Source organism: Chelmon rostratus, chromosome 10 (assembly GCF_017976325.1).
Source record: "Chelmon rostratus isolate fCheRos1 chromosome 10, fCheRos1.pri, whole genome shotgun sequence".
In the NCBI taxonomy this organism is placed as follows: domain Eukaryota; kingdom Metazoa; phylum Chordata; class Actinopteri; order Chaetodontiformes; family Chaetodontidae; genus Chelmon; species Chelmon rostratus.
Window position 1 is genome coordinate 17,626,355 of NC_055667.1, and position 24,255 is coordinate 17,650,609.

Genomic DNA, 24,255 nt, shown 5'->3' on the forward strand with positions numbered 1-24,255 from the left:
ACACTAAAAGCATGCTGTCTGTTGGAATGTGCAGGGCAGGATGAAGATTCCCACAAGATTAAAATTTTAAATCGTGACCAAAGGTCAAAGGTTATCCTGCCTAACAACAACTTAACGTCACAACCACAAACAACATCCACGACAACGACAACCACACATATTCAGAAAAATAACTATTTGGCAGGGAGAAAGACAAAAGACAGACAGTGTGAGCGAGTAGCCCAGATGTCACCAAGAGCTCAAGTTAGTTGTTCCATTATAAAGCATCTCATTGCACAAAGTAAGATAGTAAAGCAATACTGCATGGTTGTGTTATTTGATATGACTTAGCAGTGTGGCGACAGCTGCATGTGGGTGTTAAAAGATTTGGATACCAAAATCAGGACACGCTACAGGTTCACTACAGGCAGTACAAACTAGCCAGCAAAAATAACAACAAAAAAAGACTTTTATTTTTGTAGGTTTTACATTCAACATGTTTTGTTTTTCTCCCCTTTGCCTCTAAGCTACAATATACATTGAATCTTTACGTGTTATGTTCACTATAGTTTCTCAATTGCCTTTTTTAAAAAAACAAAAAAAGAAAGAAAATATTCTGAGCAACTACACTGTAAAAAAAGTTTACTTTTCATATAACAAGATACAACAACAAAGAAAACAACAACAATATATGAAAAAAAGCCTCACGGTTCTCTTTTATGTTGCATATGTACAAGAAAGCCCTGAAACTGCGAATCCATCTATATCGTCACTGCGTGTCTTGTGTCTGCTTTCCATCGGCTGTAAATCTTCCCTGCACACCCATCGACAGTCATCTTCAATCTCCATCTCTCATTTTCGGGGCGAAAGTTGTAATACTTTTGCAAAAAAAGTCTTGCCCCAGATCTGTGCGCGAGAGCAACATTGCGCCCGCAGGTCTTTCTGGTCATAACGACCCACATCACTGAGAGGAGGTCTCACTGATGCAACTCGGGTCTTGATCGTCAGGGGCCAGTTTAGCGCCAGTGAACGCAAGCACCTGTTAGCTCAACACACGCTATTTGTTGCTACCAGCAAAAGCATAGGCCTCTAAACCTGCTGGTGTGCAGCGCTTACACTGAGGATGGAGAGAGAACTGATGGGTTGCATTTGACACTCAATCAACGACCAAACTAAAAGTGGTATCCAGCACTAATAACAGGATCTACACAGTTACTACCTAAGCTCGGTAAAATGTAAATAAGCAAGAACCTGTTTTAGTTAAAAGACCAGTGTGTGGGATTTAGTGGCATCTGGTGGCGAGGTTGCAGATTGCAATGAACTGAGCACACCTCACCTCATCCTTTCCCACCAAACATTTAGGAGAATCTATGGTGGCTGCTAAAAATGTGAAAGGAGCTCTTTAGAGCCAGTGTTTGGTTTGTCCTTTCTGGGCTGCTGTAGAAAAATGTTGGTGCAACATCGTCTCTGTGGAAGAAGATCTGATCATTCTAAGGCGTCCAAAACACAAAGATTCTTATTTTCAGGTGATTAAACACCATGATAAAAGCATAATTCTGAATATTATATTCCATTTCTGCCAATAGATCAACTTAAATCCTACACACTGGACCTTTAAGTAAATGAAGCACAAAGATGAGCTTAATGGATAAAGTTTGTGAGTATTGTGAAAAATAAAACACTGTAAAAGCATCTGTTATCAAGACCATAATGTGCAGCCACTGACTAAGACCGATGTTTTCCCATGACTGAGACAAGGCAGGTGCTGCTTTCGGCCCTTGGCACTCCTCCAAGGAAAGGCAAAGTGACTACCTAAGTACCACACTGAACATCCCAGTACCACACTTCTAAAACGGCCAGCACCACTATGTTTAGTACAATAAATCTGACACAGAGAGCATTAACTGTCAAGATCACCTGCTAAGAATGGGGGACCCCAGAGGCACAGAACCCCTATCCCTGACACCCCATTCGTTCCATCGGGCAGTGACGACAACCCTCCCACCCCCACGAAAGAAAAGTCCTTTCACTTCAAAATTTTTGTATATAAAATGTCCATGTACAAAAACATGTGTTTGCGCAGTGCAGCATAGTGCAATTTCATTAGGTCAGTATACCTTTTTCTTTTTCTGTTCTTTTCATTGGCACTTTGTGAAGTTTCTGACCGTAAGAGGCCTGCAGACCGCTCTCACAAGCCGAGAGAGAGGCAGACCGAGCTTATCTGGGATGCCACTGGAATAAACGACTTACAGGCAGGATCGTTCACTTTCTAAACAAAATGGCGTTTGTTTTTTTTTTACAGGAACTGTATGAGATATTATTCACTACTGTTTGGACTAAATTGTGTGCTTAATAAGTCTTTGCCCAATGACTTCGAGCCACCAATTAACAGTCAGGCATCTGCTTCCCAGCTTTTATTGAGAAGTGATAACTGGTCGCCAATAATGTGGCATCAGCCAGTAGCAGACAGCGTGAGTGACCCTGTGGCAACAGCGAGACAGCACAGGTGTTTCTATGGCGACAAAGGTCTGCAGTCGTACTGTAGCTCAGTCAAGGAGTCTGCTCGAACGCCTGCTTGTACAGGAGAGGAAAGGCACTGTGTGTGTGTGTGTGTGTGTGTGTTTGTCATACGCTGCTATGGTGATCGGGTCAGGTCAGTGTCAGGAGCACTTAAAGAGCAGAGGACACACAGCAGAATCTACATTCAAAAAGCTGCTAACAAACAGCACAAGGGTGAATCTCTTCAAAAATATACATCTACTGTCATGACTCCGCCTCTGAGAGCAGATCGGAGAACTTCCTGTCAAAGGGTTGAGTTTTTTTCTGATCCGAATCCAGGGGCTATGGGTGGGTGTTGTCACGAGGCAAATTTGTAATTTTGAACTATCTAATAAATAAAAGACCTTGACTAGGGTTTATGGGAGGCAAGTTAACAACTGATATATGTTAGAAAAATGAAAAAAAAGAGAGTAAAACTCTTCCAGGGAATCTCTGAATGCAGGAATTATTTGAAAACCTTCTGACTACTGATGTGTTGTTCTTTCTTCTAATTTCGTCATTAGCATCACCATTAAGACATCATCACTGAGTTGTCTATCCACGTCTTTAAGCCAGTTACAAATACACTTCAGCCTGCATGTGTACAGTTTTAGGCTGGTAACCTTCAAAGAATACCTAGTTGACTTATTTCACTGTGTTTGTCTACTGTGGGAACTCTCCTGTATTGTGTTGCAGGAGATTAAATGTCTTAAGCGCTTTTAAGTTTGGTTGCCAATGTCTTTGCATTTCTTTTCTTTCCTTAGAACTGTTGGACGTTTAATGGAAATACAAAACAGGCAACATAATGGGCTTTAAAATCAAAGGTTGCTATTTTCTTAGATACGCCAATATTGATGAAAATGTGTATACATATACAGTACATACTGTATGTGTAAATATATATACATATATATATACACACATATGTATATATATATGTATACATATATATATATTTAATCTAAAGCTTGGGAAAGCAGGCCGGCCATTAGTATTACAGGCCTATTTGGTAAATAAAACATTTAAACTTTTGCTCATACTGTCAGTCGCCTGCTGTACACCGCTGCTCTGCACTGACTTGATTTGATTCTCACCTTTCATTTTCAAATGTTAGACCAGAGTGAAAGATCATTCTAAAGGATTCAACACAACATCGAGCCCCCAAAAAAACAAAAAACAGTGGAAAAACGTTTGGTTCCTTTGAAGTTATGTGTGGTATCTACAAATTTTGCAATGCTGTCTAACGGTAGTTATTCCGAAGACTAAAGATTAGGTAACGTCTCCATTCAAAACTGTAAGAAATAAATTAGAATGCCTGACTCATCAGGTAGTGATTGTTGACTTACAATCTCTGTTATTCACCTACATACACAAATGACATCAGTCATACTGTAAGCTAATGTTTCAAAGGGCAGTTATCATTCATGTATCATTCATTGTGGTTAACGATTTCTTTGAGAACATCAGCTGTCAAAGGAAAAAAAGTGAGCCTTCCCGCCTCAACTCACCATATCAACAACAATGAAAACCACAAAGCAAGAAATTCTGCTGATTGCACAGTGCAACTGCTAGTTGCTTCAGCAAGTCTTTGCTGAAAATAAATTCTATATGCGAAATTGATATCCACTCTCTCAGACAAACGCTGTGGTTACAGTGATACTCCAAAAGGCGACCCATTTCTTCAAGGTGCATATCTCTAGGGTACAAGTATACAGAAGAGAGGGAAAAATATTTCATATATTGTGTACATCTCTCAAAAATATTTTGGAAAGTCAAGGGTAAACTTTTTGTACCACTTGGTGTGAGGGTTTTGTGCATCTTTGCAAATTACAAGAAGTATAGCTGGCTGTGCTGGATTTATTTAATGAACAGGTAGTAGATACTGAACAATATGTATTGAAACATACGGTCAATATCCAGTAAGGCTGCAAAAGACAGTAATGCTGGATTCAGGATTAAGTGAACAGGCTTTTTTTTTTGCCTTTGGTAGGTTTAAAATCCCTTAAACAGTGACAATGAAAAACGGATATGCTACAGAGGTCTTAACGAGCAAATCTGGTGTTAACCCTTGAACTTCCAAAAAGAGTCATGATCCACCCCATAAACAGTAGATTACATGATGATCCTATAATGAACGACAGAGTATACCAAAAAGCTTATCTGCAGTCTTTAAACATTGCCTTGAGTCGAGGCCATGAAAAATGGCAAGTGAAAAACAAAAGGTTCAGAATCCAATTTAAATGTTTTGTTTTTCCTCATTCATCAAACAGAGTGAAAATGTTTCCGTCTTAGAAAAGGTCTCCACACCTGCAGAAAGTACTTTTTTCTTGCTGATTTTTTTTTTTTGTTTGTTTTTTTTTTGTTTTTACCCACCAGTTTTATTTTCTCTTTGTATTTGGAAACGGAAAAGAGAGAAGGTGAACCCCCTGCTGGGCTGGAGGAAGCAGCACTGACAGCCCCATCATGAAGAAACCTCCCCCCGTCTCTTCAGTGGAAAAGTCCACCTAGCTGTCGCTCCAAGTGAGGAAGAGCTCATCTCACGCACGCGGGAAGGGGACCGGATTAGTCGGTGAATCTCTGACAGGCTTTTTTCCAGCGACAGGCTGTGCACCACATGTCTCTCTTCTCCATGCCGTACACCTTTCGGCACTTCTTTGCCTCCCCACGGGGTTTCCTTGGTAACAGCAGATGTGACAGCATAAGGACATGCACACAGACACCCAGACGCCCACATGGGCATGAAAACACACATATATATGCAATGATCTCAAAGGCACATAAATGTGCACATGCAGGGGTAGGGTCGGGCACACACACACACACACACGCACACACACACACGCACACACACACACACACACACACACACACACACACACACACACACACACACACACACACACACACCTTTCCTTTGAACAAGTCAACATAAATGTAATTCAAAAAAGGGAAGTGATATCTGATATCTGATGTGATACATTTCAGCACCATAAAGAGAAATGGTGCACTGTGTAATTACTGTGGCTCGTTCCTGCTATTAAGCAAATTTAAACATTATCATGATGACATAAGTGCCTCTATGTCCTTACTTTATATTCCATTAACAATAAACTGTAACACACGGCTAGAAATGTAATAACATTTGATCAGCACTCTCTTTAGAAAGAAATTATAGGGTTGGGATAATTTCTATTTATCCTGTGTCCAACCTGCATCACTGGTGGATCACCTGCTGTTAAGTCAGTTCATTTTGCGCAGTAAAAATGTATTGGACACTTTTACATTTGTTAAATTTGAAAAACTCATAGCTAGGAAATAAAACCTGCACAGAACTACTACCACAGCATCTGATGGCATCTAACTAGTTTGAACACATGACCACTTTAACAAATGATCACTTTCATTATTATTGAGAATACTAGTCGTGAAAAATTTAAAAAAGTTCCCAGAGCCTGAGGTGACATCTAGAAACAATTTCTTTTGTACAGCCTAAAGTCTAAATTGTAAAGATGTTCTGTTTACCGTCATGTAAAACCAAGAAATCTCGCAAATCTCCACATTTGAGAAGCTGGAACCAGTAAATGTTTGTCATTTTCGTTTGAAAAATGACTTCAATGTTGTGTTTCCACTTATAATTCATTGCGGTAAATTGTTTCTAATTTGCACTCAAAACTACCACCATAGTCACAATGAGAAAACTGTTCATTCCAAGCGAATGTGATATGGAGGACAGAGGAAGATAGAACAGAAGAGAGCAAGATAACAGAAGATAAAATGTTTTTATCGTAAACCTAGTCCTGTAATTGTGAATCACTAGAGATAATTGGAGCAAAACTAGCACAATTATTTAGCACTCCTAACTAGAATCACACGGACACATGCTCGCTGCTGCATACCTGGTTCCTGGTGTTGATTTAGGTGCCGGCGTTATTAAAGCATGGTTCTTGGTAACAGTGGTGTGTGTGCTGGCTGCCGGTTGCCGCTTTTCACCGACGCTAACTGTCCGAACATGAGTCACGGGCCCCTGCAAAAGTGCAAAGACATCATAAGCACAATGATCAATATAATTACAACAGATATACAGAAAACACTGCCTTAATTCTGTTCCTGTCAGAATAAAGCAAAAAACATCCTACACTTATCATACATTCACACTCTTTTAGTTGACCATTCGGTATTTTCCTGACCTTGTAATTTTTCTTTGCCTGTTTTTGTGGTAATTTGGTGACCAGTGCAAGGTGCAATTGTGGAAGGCGAGGCACAAACAAGAAGGAGGTTCATTCAAATGAGGCAGTGCATAGCGAGTTGTGTGTTACAAGAGTGGAGATGCTCATATTGCTAAGGTTAATGTTGAGTATCTGCTACTTCATCAGCAGCTAGCTGCACTATCTTGAGGCAGTCCTTTTTGGTCTGCAACCCCCCACCCCCCACAAAAAAAACCCCACAGATCAAAATCAGTTCATATAAAATTCATCTGTACATGTTTTATCTACAACCAGGAAAGCGCACATTACATTTTGTGTCCCTGGCCGCAGTGGTTGCCTGTCAGTTTTATTATTGATTTTAAGATCCTTTTATTGGTTTGTAAATCTTTAAACAGTTCTGTGCCTGAGGACGTCTGATGTGCTTTTAAGATACAATATGTGCCCCCTAGATCCCTCAGGTCCTCCGACTGTCTCCTGCCTGTCCCATGAGCTGAAACTGATTCATGGCAATGCTGCCTTCAGCAAATATGGCCCTGGCCTTTGAAACAGCCTCCTAGAGGTGCTGAGGATATAACAGAATTCATTTGAAACCTTTTACCTGCATTCTTGTTGTAGTTTGATTGCCTTTAATCCCAGTCGTTTACTTATTTTTTCATTTCTACTTTATTGCATAAATCTTACATAAACAGTGATGTGACAAAAACAATATAATGTTTATATGTTCTTATCTTGATTCATTGAAATGTTAAGCACGTTGAATAGCATCTTTGGATAAATTGTACTATTGAAAGCTTGAAGAGGATGGTATTGAGAAGCAGGGAGAGTGAAAAACCAGAGTGGCGAAAGCTTTAACAAAAAATTAGTGGAAGCAGCGGAAGGCAGGAGATGAGCTAAGATTAAGATAAAAGGGCGTGAGACAAAGCCTCACTCACCGGGACGCCTTTGAAAATGACAGGAGGGGACTGCCACGATACACTGATGCCATTCCCATTCCCAATTCCAGGCCCGGTTCCATTACCACTGCCTAACCCAGCCAGCTCAGGACCCACTGGGACACTCACTGGAGCAGTGGCCTGGAACATGGACAACCACCCCGCAATAGCCAGGAGAGGACACAACAGAAAGGAGAGGGGACAGGGAAAGTGCAGGCAGAATAGAGAGGGGAATAGAGAGAGAAAAAAAGGTCACATAAGAAAGGCATTTTTCCACTTCTTCATCTGAAATGTGCCTTCACATCAGCTCTGATCATGCATCAGGACGAACACAACTGCCTACCACAGAAATTGTGTATTTTACATAAACAAAAAATGTGACCGTGACTGTGTGAGTTTTAGGATTATAGTTAAACAACACTGGCAGGTACTTGTAGAAAGAAGAACATGGTGCGAAACAGACAACATATAGATTCTCAGCGAGAACATGAAGTTAGCGTTACTGTAAAGAAGAGTATGAGTACAGCGCCATACAGAGAAAATGAAACGTGAGAAGTGGTCATTGTTCACTGCTTATGCATAATGTAAGTCTATTTTTATGTGCATTTGGTGTTGTCATGGCAACTGAGTTCAATACAACCTCGAACCACTGTGAAGGACTGAATTCAATATTGAATATTTTAAAGATTTATACTTTAACCAAATGTGTTCTTCCAGCTGAAACCATTTCATTTTTTACCTCTAAGGGCATGTAAGTGAGGAGTGCACATGAATTTGCAGAGTTACAGGAAAAAAAGAAGAAGGCGAGGGGAAGAAGAGGAAGGAAGGATGAGGGGAAGAAGAGGGAGGGGGCATGGATACCCAAAGTTGCTACAAAGCAGTTCAAATTAAGTGTTGCAAGGATGAGTTTAAGCATAATTAAATCTCATGGCTGAAACTTTCTGACTTAAAAAATATTCAGATTGAATTCTTCATGTGACCTTTTGTTAATATTTGCAAGAAAGTTTTTTTTCCCTTCCTCTCCCTGATATGTACTCCCACACTGATGTAGGAGTTAAGTAATTCAAACTGACCTCAGAGCTTTTGTTTCCCACACTGATCTCAAAAACAGCCTCTGCAGATTCCATATGATAGAAATCTGAAACTTTGTGGCTTGGAAACACACCGACTGCTCAGTGTCTTGTCTTGTTTTCAGTGGCGTTGCAGCAGCATTATTTTAGGAGAAATTAAATTCAGTATTGTGTGTGTGTTTAAAGTTTGTCTTCTGGCGTGTGTGAATTACCTGGTAGGCGTGGTCAGTGCGGATGTGGCAGAGCGTGGAGGGAGCTGATTGGCTGAGCAGTGTCGGAGCGTGGCTCTGTGAACCATTCATACTGATGTGTTCAGAGTGAGGGACATCGGTGAGCGGTGGAGGGAAGACGGGCGGAGGACCGGCCGTGGTGGGGGAAGTGGGTGTGAGGCTGGACAAGCCCTCTGTTAGGCTGTCCATGTTGACCTCGATCTCTGAGTAGTAAAAGTCTTCCTCTCCATCACTGTAGTCCGAGTCGCAGTTTCGGCTGTGGGAAGGAACAGCTAAGACTTAGAAACTCTTCTGGGTCTCCCTGAATTAAGGTTATTTCAATTTTACTTTCAGCTTTGAAATGAAGATAAACAGCATTGGACTTCTTAAACTTTAGTTCAAGCAGCTAATGCTAATAACACCATAATGCAGCCCTTCTCCTCTTGTACTTGCTGATTGCTCTTACAGTAGCTTAATTGATGCACGGCATACAGCATTATAGGCATCTCTCTCATCAATACATTTGATCACATATTTACCTGGACAGTACAGGTGTATTAAGAAATTAAGTCAGGTTTTCCCTCTCATTTGGGTGCCAGACAATGCTTGATGCTATCTATTTGAAATGATTCTGAAAGGCTGTCGCCTGTGCTAGACAGCGGTTGAGTAGGTTGTGACACATTACCATTGCCATCTAGTGCCATGTAAAAAAAAAAAAAAAAAAGGAGGAGGATAACAGTTATTCCATTTCACATTATTTCTGATGTATAATATCTATTTGTGACTTTTGACTTTTCTCCCCATTAACACCAACAACTCTCCTCAAACAAATGTGTTTTCATTTTTACTGAAGATGCACTAACAAACTCAAGATGGTTTTGATAAGAACAGAATAATGAACAGATTCTGAAAACATTCATAAACATTTAGGTCATGAAGTCGTTGCCTATGACGTTCCATTTTACCAAAGTGCCACTGATTTCCATTAACATAAGCACAGCTGTCAACCATGTGCAGGGAGAGGTGATTCTTCCCAGCAGCAGGGGGCAGTAAAAGCCAGTGTGCTGCAGCAGACCTCTAACAAATAGGCAGGTGATGAAATGACAACAAATGTGAGGACAGTTTTAGAGGATGCCTCTTTCCTCAAAAACTTTATGGCTTTAAACTAAAGCATGGACTAACAGTAGGACTCTCTCTCCCCCCTTACTCCTAGAAATGGATGAGCATAAAAGTATCCTTGTCACAATCCCATTCAAATTTTCAGTCCAGCACTACGACACAAATGTACTGTATATACATTAATGGTATGGACTGAGAATTGTTAATAATTCCATTCTTTTTTGGACAACAGAAGCACAAGGCACATGTGTTAAGAATTAGTGATACACATAAAGACAGGTAGTAGACAGAATCCAAGCTGTGACAAGCCACACGTGTGTCACTAATTGTTGTCTTACCACATTATTTAAATCACAGCGTTTAACTCTACTACTCCGAAGCTGCAGAGGATTACTTAAGTGACACCTACACAGTGAAGGTCTTGATTAGAGTGAAAAACAAAGCCTGCAGCTTTCTAAAACAAATAGACATCATCAGTGTGAGTGTCCACATTTACATAACTGGTTCTGAACTAAAAAAAAGCATAAAAATGGATACAAATAAAAACAAACTTTTGAACACTTCAGTGTCACAATGAAGATCATCAATGTGACTCATATGGATTATCATACTGCCTGATAGTGGTGCATGTGTAGTGGTGTGTGTGGGTGTGTGTGTTGGGGTTCAGCTCAGACAAAAACTGTTGCTGGGTGCATAATACACAGGGCTAAGCAGCATGTGAGACTTTTATTTAAGGACATGCTAAGGACGAAGGGACTGAGCCAAACATATTCTGATTTCAATACCAGTTTTTTAAACATATCATATATTTACTGCATGTCTATGAGAGATGTGAAGAATATAGCTAACAGTTGGTCAGTAATCCCTGTCAATGTGACTTAGCGCTGTGTTTGGTCTTCCTGTGATGGCAGGCAACCTTACCCCAGGTGGACGGTGCGGATGTGTCGCTGGATCCCTGAGGAGGTGCTGAGGACCTTTTCACAGTTCTTCCACAAGCACTTGAACATCACCTTCATGGAGTTCTGAAAGAGGCGTTCACCACAAAACCACCATGAGTCAGCAGACAGTGGATTTGGACAACCCAAAAGTGTCACTATAAACACAACATGGCGTCTCACAGAAACAGTCAGACGGGATGATGTGGTCGTAGATATCCGAGCATTTTATGCCATTGCCTCTGTCTTTGATTTAGATGTTTTATTCTTCATTTAACACCCTTGGGTTGTGAATAATTTTCCCAACGATGGTAAAACCCCATGGTAGACACAATAATAAAACTGAACATATTATCTGCAGAACACTGAGAAGTATTTCATGGGAAATGGAGTTTTATGACCAATACACTGTCACGTTCCTCTGTGTGGATCTCACGGGCAGCCTCAATAGAAAGGCCTTGGTGGGGGATAGAGTGCCAGTCTGCAAGGGCCCAAACACTACACCTCATTAGAGTGCTAATAGAGCACCAAGCCTAAAAAATAGAAATCTGATATGTGACAAGATGCATACAGAGTAAAGAGACATAGAGACTGAAAAAGAAAGGGAAAGAGAAGGGACAATGACACGGTACATTTCTCTGTCTATCTCACAGTGCTTTCATGTTCACTGACAGACTGGTGAGCAGAATAAATGCACTGTTTTGATTTATTTTACCAGAAATAGTTCAGTGTTACTGTGCAGTCTGTGGGTGACCTTACTGCTTAGCACATCATTCAAGGCCTTTCACAAAAATACAACTAAATATACATACATACATACATGAACACTCACTTCCCCATAGACAGATACACAGGCACACCTGTGAAAACCACACTGACCTTTTTTTAACCTTTGATATCAAAAGAAACTTTTGCAAATGTTTGTCATATCTGATTGTCCTCAAATCTGATTTTCTATGAGACCCACAATAACTCTCCTTGATTCATAAGCAAGCCGTGAGGAGATGGATAGATGGAGTGGGTGTTTTTATTCCAATTCATTTTCTCTTTCACATATCAGGGGCTGGCAGCTGTCCCATGAGCAGGCAGGGGCCTGCATCACTGCTAATGAAAGAGAGCGGGTGTGTACTACTGGTTACCTTTCAACAGCCTCTGGAGAAAGAAGGGCAAGAGAAGATGGGAGGGAGGTAAGATGCAGGAAAGACAGAAAGAGGAAAAGCGAGTGAGAGAGGTGAGTGTAGAACAGATTTTTTTCAGTGGTTATGTTAACTCTCTACTGTTCCTCTGAACTATTTCCCATTGACGGTCACTTCTTTTAATTCTATTTGACAACAACAAGCCATTAAACTACTTAAGCAGAGCTGGCTATATGCAAGTTCCCCAACATGCTGTTTAAAACAACCCTGTTAATAAAAATGACACAGCGAAGCTAGTCTTTAATCCCACAAACAATCACAAATCACTTAATTCCCTAAGCGTTTTTCTTGCATCTTAACGCTGTTGCAGTAAGACCTCTGATTGCCATGTTTAATAATCGTCTTAACCCACTGCCTGCGCAAAATCAAACAGCCTACAATCAAAGAGGCAGCTGCTCATGGAGGGTTTAGACCTCTGGGGTTGGCATCAGCTATATTGCAACACAAAGCTAGTGAGCAGCGTAGCTCCTATATTAGCCCTCATCCACGCAGGTTGTGTGTCTATATTCCTCCCAGTGTCATCCTACTTAATTTCCTGTCTGCTTATCTATGGTATGGCATGGATCTCTTCGGCATCGTCCTTGGAGTCTTTATGATTTTATATAGTCGGCAGCTCAATAGTCTTCACCGCTGCCCCACTCCAAGGAGGTTGAATTGCAAACTCCCACGTACTGTATATGAGCTCTCCTCTGTCACTGTATGGCTAGAGGAAATATTGTGATGAATTTCTCCTCTTCTGCTTTACAACCTCTACGTCAGACGGCCCTTGTTTTTATGCATCCCTTGAACCTTTTTTTGGTTTCTGCTGGCCATTTGTCCCCTCTCCTTCATTCTTGCCTTATACCTCTCCCCCTGAAAAGAGTGAAAACGGATTGCTGAGCTTCTTGACAGTGAGAACACTTTGACTATCGGGATGTTTTTGTTGTTAAAAGGAGGAGGGAGGGAAAGAGGTAAAAGAGAGGACAGACAAGCAGAAAGTGACAAGCGGTATGTCAGAGGCTTTTAAACTGCATGGTACTTCCACTTTCTAATGTTTGCGGTGGGTTTTCAAAGGTCTCTCCTTGATACCAGTTTATAGACATAACAAAATCACATCAGAGTTGTTTCTGTATAGCTGTGCCCATGAAATATTACTCAACATGCACTAATTTTTGGTTCAAGGTACAAGTAGGGATGCACCGATACAAATACCAGTAACGGGTCCCATACTGTGCTCATGTACTCATGTGTAATTGTAATGTAAAACTACTCCGATACAATTGCACGGTCAGATAACATATCAGCAATTTAGGGGATGTCAACTTATTTTTTAGATTTATTAGGTAATCATCATCATGCATATTATCTTCATGATATATACCATAGTTACTTTTATAAGATGTTTGTTAAATATAAGCAGAATAACACGTAGATGTGTTTTCTGATCTGTTCCTTTGCTTTGCAATCAAACCATAAACACTTTATAAGCACTTGGTAATATTTCACTGTTGTTCAGGAGGTCATCAGCAATTCTTCAGTCGAGTGTATTCTTGAAGGCATTGACAGTGCTCAATTGGTCTATATCTAGAAATGTCGATTTTGATAATTTACCTTTCCCCTGGTCATCAGTTCAATTTCAAATATTGCTGATGCTGACCTAAAAATATACTTAACACAATCAGCAATATGACACTAGTATTAAGCTGCTTTGTGATCATTCCTTATTGCAAGGATCAACAATGAAACTGAGAAAGAATAGGCTGAAAAGTGAAAATTGAAACGTTACAAAAGAACAATGTACTACTGAGAGCAGCTCTTTTTAAAACTCTTGCAGAGACTCGCCTACTCTTACAGAGACTGACTGATTCAAACCTGAAAAAACAGCTACAAGTAGCATCATCATCATGATTACCATCTGATGCCTTGCCAAAGAGAAGCGGTTTCATCCATCTCAGAGGTCAGTGTAAAATATATGTTCAATAATTTAGTATGGCCCTCGAAGGAATGGCCATTGACAGGAAAATGTTTCCTTCCCCTGCTCTAATATATTGGTTGCATTGAAAAATTCTCCTTGTTGTTTACCGTGTACACTCCTTTATTCTGCATCTTGCAGCAGGACATGAACATCCACCTTTACCTTTCGCTTCCGAGGTATGGGGTCCTCAAACATGAAGTGCGTGCTCTCTGCGACATCCTCACTAACATCATCACCCTGGGATGAGAGCAGGAAGTTCTTGTTGGTATCGTTGGAAAGAGGTGGGGAGGGTGTGGAGGGCACTGATTGGTCGCTGGCATCCCAGCTCCAGTTGCCACTGGTCGAACTGCTGTAGCTGGCTGACAGCACCTCTTTCCAAGCCCTGCTGGCTGGCTCTGGGACTGCAGTTTAAAGAATACGCACAGTTAACTTCAAATTACTGGCAAGACATGACTGAAAAGAGTGTTTCATATTTCATGACAGGAAAATATGAAAAGGAGGAAAGACAGCCAAATGTGAACATGAGTGTAAGTGTACACTACTTTAAAAGGCCTGAAATAAAACAATATTTGCAGCATAGTGTTAGGACAGTATGCAGAGCCATCCTGACCCAAATCCTAACTCTGTAATGGAAATGAAAATGTAAAATCTCTCAAAAGCCCTAAACCATGACAGCCTGCTTGATGCATAAATCTTTAATATCTTTAGTAAGTTATTTTACCGTACTAACATTTTTCATTTAGCTATACTGAACTCTGCCCATTAAGCCTAACACTGCTTTAATTTCCTGGACAGGGTACTATAAGTCTTGGCCCACAAGCCTTTCTATACACTTTGGCCTTCAGACCAATCCAGTAATACGTAACCTATAAGATAATCTTAACAGTGCCAGTCTGATCTGACTGACTCACTGTGGCGAAACATAGTAAACAACTAAACCTAAACCCCAACACAGAGCAAAGATTATATTATCATGTATGTTGGGAATGCACTTATATCTACTAATAACCATTTTCTATGGAAATGTAAGGAGCTGAATCCCAGTTCATCTGAATATGTAACATACTGTGCAGTAGATCAATTTGTGTATAAGGATTACTGGACTATATTACTCAGGCCCTGGGGTGGGCCATGTGTCAACGCTGTAAGACAGAAAGAAATCACAGCATGGACAATCATGTGTAAAGGGAAATATTGTACATCACAAAAAATAAATCATACAAAATGACTGATGGTTTCAATAGTTACAGCAGCATTATAAGGAGTGTCAGGGGAGGTGAGGAGTGAGTGGTGCTGAGAGTTGGGCTACATAATGGAGCATTTACCCAAACTCCTAACTTGAACACATGCACTGACGGTTTTATGAGGCTTGACCAAACTGTGATAAATCAAAGATATCAACCATCATCCCGTCTGTGCAACACTCGAGCTTAGCTCCTCCCAAACCCACAGCATCCACTGACAAGACCTTTTGACTTTCTGAATTCTACTGTCGAAACTGCTTATTTGTTATTTTTCCAACTGGTACAGCAGTGTCAACTGATATGAACTGCTACACGTTCCCTTACTGAGAACAAAAACAGTAGTCTTGGTTTATTGCTGAGCTTAAAAACAAGGGAAAAAAAGCCAACTGGACTTTGATCGTCTGGCAGGTTGGCATGGTGATGGCAACCACACTAATACTGGAAACAGCAAAATGAGCTGTGGTGATAGAGTCAACACTTGGCAGTAAGGGCTGGGCTTTGTTAAGCATGCATGCATATAAAGATAAGGGAATAGTGCTAATAATACCATAAGACTCTGTATCTGTATTCATCTGATGGAATGCAGTCTTATGGATGCAGATCAGTCTGTGTCAGGCTAAACAAACACAGAGGGCTTCCGCTTAACAGTCAGCCAAACTTTTACTTGATGAGAAGAATCTTAGTCGACCAAGTGTTCATTGGTTTGTTAGTCGCAGTTCTTGTCTGTTTTGTGTCATTTGTCCCTCCTCTGTTCCCGTACAGGCTGAATACAAATCACATGACCAGGCAGGGCTGTACAATGAAAGCCTCGCCGGCCGCGTTCCCATGGAAGCTGCACTAATGCGTGTCTGACATACGACAGCTACAGTAGCTTGGAAAATAGCCATAGTTGCTAACTGCTGCTAGCTGTAGCTGCTGATAGCTAGCTAGCTCAGCTAGAAGAACAATAAAGGTGCAGTTATGAACAAAAGGAGCAATAAATTACAACTGTGCTAACCACAAAAAGAATTTCAATAATTAAGAAATGAAAATATTTAAAATCCTATGTACAGTAAGTAAGAAAAAATATAGAAAGTGTATTTTTCCCAGCTATAGTTTGCTGTTAGCATTGTCATTAACAGGCAGCTTGCTTTATGTGTGCACTTGAGTCAGTATTTGTTGGAGTAGTTTCCACTGCAGGTATGTTCAAGGTAGACCACAACTGACACTGAGGCAGTGGTGTTACCTGTGGGTGCAGAGGAAGGGTAGAGCACCAAAGGGGACGTGGACAGTGATGTCAGGACGGTGGCGGCCATCACCTCCTTATCAGCATGACCTGAGGGCTTCCTGCAAAACACACAAATAGAGACTGAGCACACAGGAAAAAGTCAGGTGAATATTATCCTCAGTGTTCTTGTGTCTTGACCTTGAACCCAGGATATGTTTGAACAAATTAAACCTCAGCCTCAGCCAAAAGAAAAAAAAAAAAAAGAAAAAGTTTATTTTGACTGAGTAATGGAAACTTATTTTGGAAGAAAAAGCCCAGCCTTTTCCCCAGAGGAAACTACAAATCTCTGTAGTCCCCAAAAATATCAACAGTGATGTTAGAGGAAATTTGGATGATGCAGTGAACAAATCAGGCAAAACAAGTAGCCAGAGCAAAGAGAGATACATGATTATACATGTAAAGTAAGTTGTGGACAACTTACTGTTTGTGTGTGTGTTTGAGTGTGTAGCATGTATATGTACATTAGAATATAACAGAGAGCCTCTAGAGTACATGGGGTTTGTGATGTGTTCCTGCACAGCTTACGCAACCTTGCTAAAAGAGAGGGAGCAAGATGCTTGTTCCTCCCTTCCTGCTCAGTTCACCCCATGCTGAGCAGTCCACCCTCAGCTGAAACCTTATTCATACTGCCCTCTTGAAGTAGCAGTGTACATATACACATGTTCACAAACGCATGCACATGCACAGTGAGCCCAAACAGTGTGCTTTGGCATCTGGCGTTCAAAAAAAAAAATGTGACCAAGCACAACAGTCATTTTTGTCATCCGGCAATGAAGCACGAACTTTTGATACTTTAAATCTACTCTATCTTGCACTTTTTGTCCCTGTTCTTGCGGTCCTTAAAAGCAACATGCGGGGAAAATTATTTAAGGCAGGGCCAAAAACTCACCCACCCACTTGTGCACACACACAGATACAGTAAACGGATTCAAATTCTCATGTAAAATCCGCAAAAAAAGTGAGACGTCAACGTCAATACGACGAGGCGAATATCGCTTCACTGTGTGCTTCTATGTACTGTGTGTAACATGTGAATCCAAACGCTGTAAAAACACACATAAATAGAGGCGTACAAACACAAATGGACACACATGCACAAAGAGAGACAGAGGCAGAGACACACATGGTCTGCAGCTTTAAGAGGTCCTTGTCCCGCCCCCAGACTCCTCCACTACACAACCAGAGTAAACTGGTTTGAGGCGTTCTCTCAGCCAAGCCCTAAGCCCTGGCAGACATCCACTCTGAGTCTCGGTGCACACACACACAAACTCAGAGCAAAAAAACTTCACTGTGAAGTCTACGAACACGTACAAGATTACACTGTAAATCAGCAAGAGAACGTACACCTGCTTACTCACACACACAGAAACACACACTCTCTTAGAAGCGGCAACAAAACTTTAAAACATTTTCGAGACAGAAAAAGTTTGGAAAGTGTCTCAGCTCCCACGCTGATGAGAATGTGTTGGATGGGGAGCAAACAGATCACAGAGGAATGTACCAGATATGAAGGAATCACTCAGAGACGGTCTGAATGCTACACGGCAATGTTCACACAAAAGATGCTAGTTTTACTTTACAACATCAAAACGTGGGTTAAGTGTCTTGGTGTGTGTGTGTGTGTGTGTGTGTGTGTGTGTGTGTGTGTGTGAATATTTGTTTGTTCTGACTACAATGCGAGCAGTTGGCAAAACAGTTGCATGTAATTAGAAAATCGCAGTATGCAAAGAATAATATGTACACGCTAAAACCGAAGACATAGCCAGAAGAGAGGCGGGTAACACACATACGCACAACACACACACAAACTTGCATAAACACACACACACACACACACACACACACACACACACACACACACACACACACACACACAGTCTGGACGAGAGATAAAGAGATAACAAGATTAGCCGTGTCCTGTTGCAGTCATTAGCACTAAACAGGGCCAACCAGGGACACGCTTTTGATTTATAGGCCTCTGTGTCTTTCTTAATAACATTTCTCCGCTGTTTTTCTCATTTTGTTGCTAACATGGACAACGTGGTGTCCGCTTGACTGTGAGAGTTAAAGAAATGGTCCTTTCAATCCTACAAAATGTGAGTTAGGAGTCCTGGTGAAGTCCAATTTTGTCTGCGTATGGTGTGGAAAAGCGGTGTACTAATAGCATACCACTGACAGTCATGCATGTCTGTTTTTGGTGCAACGTGTGTGTGTGTGTGTGTGTGCGCGTATTAGTAACTCAGACAAGAAAAAAAAAACAAAAACCACAAGCTAGATGGACAGCCTGTTAGTTGATTCCAGAGCTAATTCAAACTTTGATATCTCTTTCTCTCTCTCCCACGCACACATGCACACACGTGTACACACACACACACACACACACACACACACACACACACACACACACACACACACACACACACACACACACACACAAGGAATACCAACACACACCAGTCCCCATTAATATCCCCACCCCCAAAACCCACTCTGATTTCCTGACATAGAGCTTTTTCCTTCCTCTGCTTCCCGGCAGAATCATAATACCCCACCGCAGTTTCATTGCATCTGTTGCAAGTGTTTCTGTGTGTCTGTGGGTGCATGTGTTAAGCAATAAACAACGCTGATGTCTTGTTCTGGACACCCTTTCTCGGAGGGCCAACTGCCGATTGACTCTTATTCAAGCTGACAGCGGTGAAGCTAATCTACTGTTGCTATCAGATGGACTTTGATATCAATGTTTACACCAACTTAGAAGCAGATGGCTGCCACATTGTGCCATCACAAAACCAGCTGATACAGATAACAGCCCGGCCATTCCTGCTCATCGCTTTGCTCTGCCGAACACATCAGCGCTTGCAGATATTCTAAATGACATGGTCTTCTTCTTCTCATCTGTGTGCGAAATGACTATGGAGCCATGAAACTGCCCTGATGCAACAGTAAATCTGTCTGCATCTTCTTAGGAGAGGCTTTATTTTGGAGCAAGTTAAACTGGGGATGCCTTTATTTAGTGGCCAGAAAGAGTTGATTGGAGAGCAGAGATCGCTGTCAACAAAGTTGGCCTGTGTGTGTGCGTGGTATATGTATGTGTGTTTGGGGGGATGGGAGCTTTGGGGCTTTTGGTTTTTGACTCCCCAAATTTGGATGTTTACAAGAGCCTTTCAGTCCTACCATGGTACATTTATGGAGTGCAGTAAATTTAATGATGACATGATAAACATAACAGTCCTCCCCCACATATGCAGATGAATGTGTGGACACATAAACAGACTGTGTAGTTGCTGAGGTATTTAATGTAGTGTAGTGATACCATTCATACTCTGTCATACTCTGAGCTGTCAGATTTATGAGCCCTGTCACTGACAAACATGTGCTTTATGATACAGATACTATGCCTGAATGGGGAAAGTCCAGTAAGTCATTTACTGTACCTGCATATGTGTGTGCATTGAGTCTCTGCATTGGTGGCCGCCTCTGGTTGGAGCATTTGGCACGCCTAAGTACGTGCACAAACAAAACCATACACTCACACCAACACATGCACACATGCATGCGCGCACGCACACGCGCACGCACGCACGCACGCACGCACACACACACACACACACACACACACACACACACACACACACACACACACACCCTCTTACCCTCCTTCCACCCTCAACTGTTACTGGCCTTGGCTGAGCCAGGAACCATCCCCTCTGGCAGCAGCACAACACATGGGCCGGCTAAAGTCAACAAGCCAGGCCCAGGCACATACAGAGAGGGAAAGAGGGAGAGAGAGAGAGACTACCGCTCTGAGCCAAGTCACAAGTAGCAACAACAAGCCTGAGTGCAGTAAGGGGGAGAGTAACATATGTTCAAGCATGTGCGTATCTAAGTATTGTGTGCAATAAATGAATACAGTAAGCTTGGTAGATGACATCCAAGGTGCAGTAGGCCTAAGTTACAGTGAGTAATAATGATGAGTCCAGGCTCACAGTGAGTATTTTTGTAGAATGATGGTCAAGATGAACTTTTGATTACATGGAAAAAAAAATACCAACACAGTCGATTTCCACACCGGGTCCGAAGAGGACAGTTGGACTTTGATACTGCAAGTGGTGATACGATGCTGCCGTGTTGCTGTGTGCCCCCCTACCCCACCCCCCACCCCTATCCAGTACTGTAGTGGGCTTTCTGCTGTTGTCGGGGAGATGACTGGGCCTTCCCTCTATATTTAACACAGCATCTCTGCTCCAGTTACCAGGCTAGCAGATATCCCCAGGACCTGCCTGGTTTATGGTGCATATTGCACAGAATAAGCCCACTTAAGGTCCATGCCAACGGCCACAAAAACACACACAACACTGCAAAGCAACTAGAAGGGCACAGTGTACACATGGCTAAAAAACGGTTTATCAGTGGTGTATTGAATGGTGTATTTTGTATCTCAGGTTTTCTGCCTAACCTAATCTAATCACTCCCTCCCTCCCTGCATGTTTATCCCACCTGTTTGGCATAGCCAAGACTCAGTTTACCAGAACATGACTTCCCATGATCCCCCTCTTACACAAAGGCTTTTGCTGTGAAGGAGCAAACTAAGAACATTCTGAAGCAGCCCTCCACGTTGACATGTACAGGAGGTGATTCTCAAAAGATCAGTATCACTTTAAGCCCTTGCCTTGTTTAGCAGGAAAAAAATATTATGTGTCATACAGACTGCTTGGAAGAAACCAGTTTCAGAAGGTCAAGAGAAAAGAGGAACAGAGTGGAGGGGGCAGAGCAGTATTCATGGATCTCATTGTTTTGAGTTGACCACAAGGCTTATCCATTTTATATCAGGCTGATTCAAAGCTGTGTTCAGTGTGGAAGTTCTAATTTTCACTGGTTTATACATTGCCAACAATATGTTCTGATCTCTCTCTCAGCCTCAGTGATGGTCGCTTTAAATAGCACTTACTCATTCAGTGTGATCATGTGATTGACATGATCCCCAAAACGGGCATTGGGGTGTATTTGCGTGTCTCTGTATGTACTGTATGCATGTGTGCCTGCCTGCTTTATATCCAAAGCAGCTGCATGTGCCTCAGATTGGCATTGAGAATGGTGTACGACCTTCGCAGCTGAAGGGTTTAAAAACACTGTCAAGCAAACACATGGAAACAAGTCCAACTTTCAAACACCACTCTGTTTGAGTTGTGATAGGACACAAATTCAACGCACATGGACGCTGATTGCTTTATGTCTCTGTCTGTATCTCTTTTTATCTCTCGCGAACACAAACAAATGCAAATGCACACGGCAGCAGAGATACGTGCAACAAAAATAGGAGTAATGTTTCAGTCATGAGATACTTTTTCTTAGCTTTTCATTTACTCAGCTCTAAAACATATGTTCGTATCACTCATCCTCACGCACAGTCAGACAAAGAGAATTTGAGGGAGGCTGACAGAGAAAGTGACTGGAACCAAAAAACCACAAGCGCATTGTTAACCATTTTTCTTTCACATGCTCTGATATGCAGCTCTCTCCCCTATTTCTTTTCAGCCTGTATAAGACACAAGGCATCCTGATCCTGGCTCTAAAGGGCGTTCAGATTGTGCACTGCTTATGTAGATGAGCTAGTGTGTGTTATCCTAAAGCATAAAAAAATCATAGACGAAGATGTTGAAGAAGGCTTTGAAAATGTGACTTATTAGTGCGTACGTATAAAGTAAAAAAAAAAAAAAAACGGTACAGGAAATGGTATGATGTAGTCAAACTGGTATATCCTGTATAATGAGGTAACGTTGTTACAACTGAGGCTACTGGAACTGATCGGGCTGGTGTTGACGATCGTCTGCCCGCTGTGCAGCCCAGACAGCTGCCCCATCCATACCACTATAAATAGAACACCCACTGCTCTCCATCCTGCAGCCCCTCCATCCCCCATCATCCTGCCTCAACTCCACTGTATTACGTAATGTCCTTCGTTCCTCTCTCTCCCTGTCTCACCTCCTTGCTCGCTCTGCAGGCAGATGGTCGTGATTGGCAGCAAACAGTCTAGCCCCCAGCAAAACACAAGCCTGGTGCCCCCACTGTACAGCTGTGATCCCCTGCCTCTCTCCTGATCGTGCACGCTTTCCATTTTCTTGTTCTGCATTTGTAAAAATGTTTGTACAACACGGCACGTATTGTAAATACACCATGAATGCAAATACAGTAAACAGATACAAGCACGTGGGTAAGTGTCTTCGTAATTCACCCATTATGGTGCAGTTCATACACATGTTCTCCCTTATGTAAGTCCCCGATTGCTGAACCCCCTGGAGAGGGAGAGGCTGTTAGACAGGAGCTGTGTCTCTTTAATGTGGGCTGTGAATGTAATGGGTATTCAGTCGCGGCACAAAAAGCCCTCTCTGTCCGTCTCTTGATCCTCGAATGCAATCTGTAGCCTTAGGGCCAAGCACAAACAACAGATAGCTTTGTTCTGGCAAAATAATAGAGGATAGACACGGAGCAAAAGGCATGATTCCCTCTGCGTTGTCTGACTCCCCACGTATGCAAACTATGTTGTAAATTACACAGACAGGATCATATAAACATATTGCACTTTAACAGAACATTTAAAGATAAGATGTCAGTGAAAAGGGGCTGTTCCCTGTGCAGCAACTTGTAAGGACATCCCCCTGCAAGATCAGAGCAGTGCTCGAAAAGTTTCTGAGAGAAAATGTTGAGACAGCACGAGCACTGGATGACGACCGAGCAGATCATGATGCACTACCTGCCTCACATGCCGTGCCAACATCTTGTGGAAACAGCTATCCATAGTGATATTGCGGGTCATTACATTTTCAATTTGCGCCTCACACAGTCTGGTGCTGGCAAACACAGTTTGAACGTGGGATGTTCAATGGTATAAATCGGATAATAGACAGCACACAGACATCTCCTGGCTTTACCCCATAAAACCCTTCAACAAGTCTTTGATAAGTTCTGTTCTCTTAGGGCCTGACTTCCCACTTCTCTTACTTCTGCTTTAAGACATTAAATCCTTACAATATTGGTTGCACAATCAATACTATTAAAAACAAGTGACAATATTGCAAATAAAATTCTGGCATTCACTGTATTTCACTTTGAAATGTACTAAAACACGGCATCTCTAAAGCACATGGCTTTCAACAAACTGGCTAGCAACTAGCGCTACCTTTATTGCCCTGCTGCCACTTCAGGCTACACAACAAGATTAACTCGTAGCTATAGCAACTTCTCTCACAACTTCTGTCAGTCCCCTCCAATAACAACCTTGTTGCTGGGGGAATGCAGGGCAGTCTCTCCTGAGTAGGGGCCTTAGGTTTTTCTCCCCTCCTCTTGTGAGAGAGACAAACAAGACTGGCCATTCTGCCTGAAAACACTGCTTCCTTATCAAAACGCTTGCCATTTTTCATTCGAGTCATGAGTTGATGTAGGGAGCCAGAGAAGTCAGCCGAGTGGTGTTTTTTCAAGATTCTTCCTGAAAATCATTTTTATTTTATCATTTTATTCTGCCTGACATCCGTTCAAATCATATTTTCATACATCTAAATAATCCAAACCACTCTGTGGTACAGTGAAGTTTTGATTCACCAGAATAACAA

At 41.8% G+C, this 24,255-nt stretch overlaps 1 protein-coding gene across 2 annotated transcripts in view; it reads right to left on the bottom strand.

The window, feature by feature from the left end:
* Positions 1-2,199: 2,199 nt before the first annotated feature.
* The window catches only part of si:rp71-79p20.2 (SLC2A4 regulator), a 37,079-nt gene continuing 15,023 nt past the window's right edge, over positions 2,200-24,255 (bottom strand). Inside the window, exons 3-9 of one of the 2 annotated variants that reach the window (XM_041946108.1) lie at positions 16,607-16,707; positions 14,300-14,538; positions 10,974-11,074; positions 8,937-9,210; positions 7,655-7,795; positions 6,414-6,541; positions 2,200-5,191 (exon numbers count right to left, since the gene is read on the bottom strand). In XM_041946108.1, coding sequence (XP_041802042.1) covers positions 5,080-5,191; positions 6,414-6,541; positions 7,655-7,795; positions 8,937-9,210; positions 10,974-11,074; positions 14,300-14,538; positions 16,607-16,707 — 1,096 coding nt within the window. In that variant the 3' untranslated portion in view covers positions 2,200-5,079. The remainder of the gene's footprint in view (positions 5,192-6,413; positions 6,542-7,654; positions 7,796-8,936; positions 9,211-10,973; positions 11,075-14,299; positions 14,539-16,606; positions 16,708-24,255) is intronic. The other variant, XM_041946109.1, reaches the window with a different exon arrangement.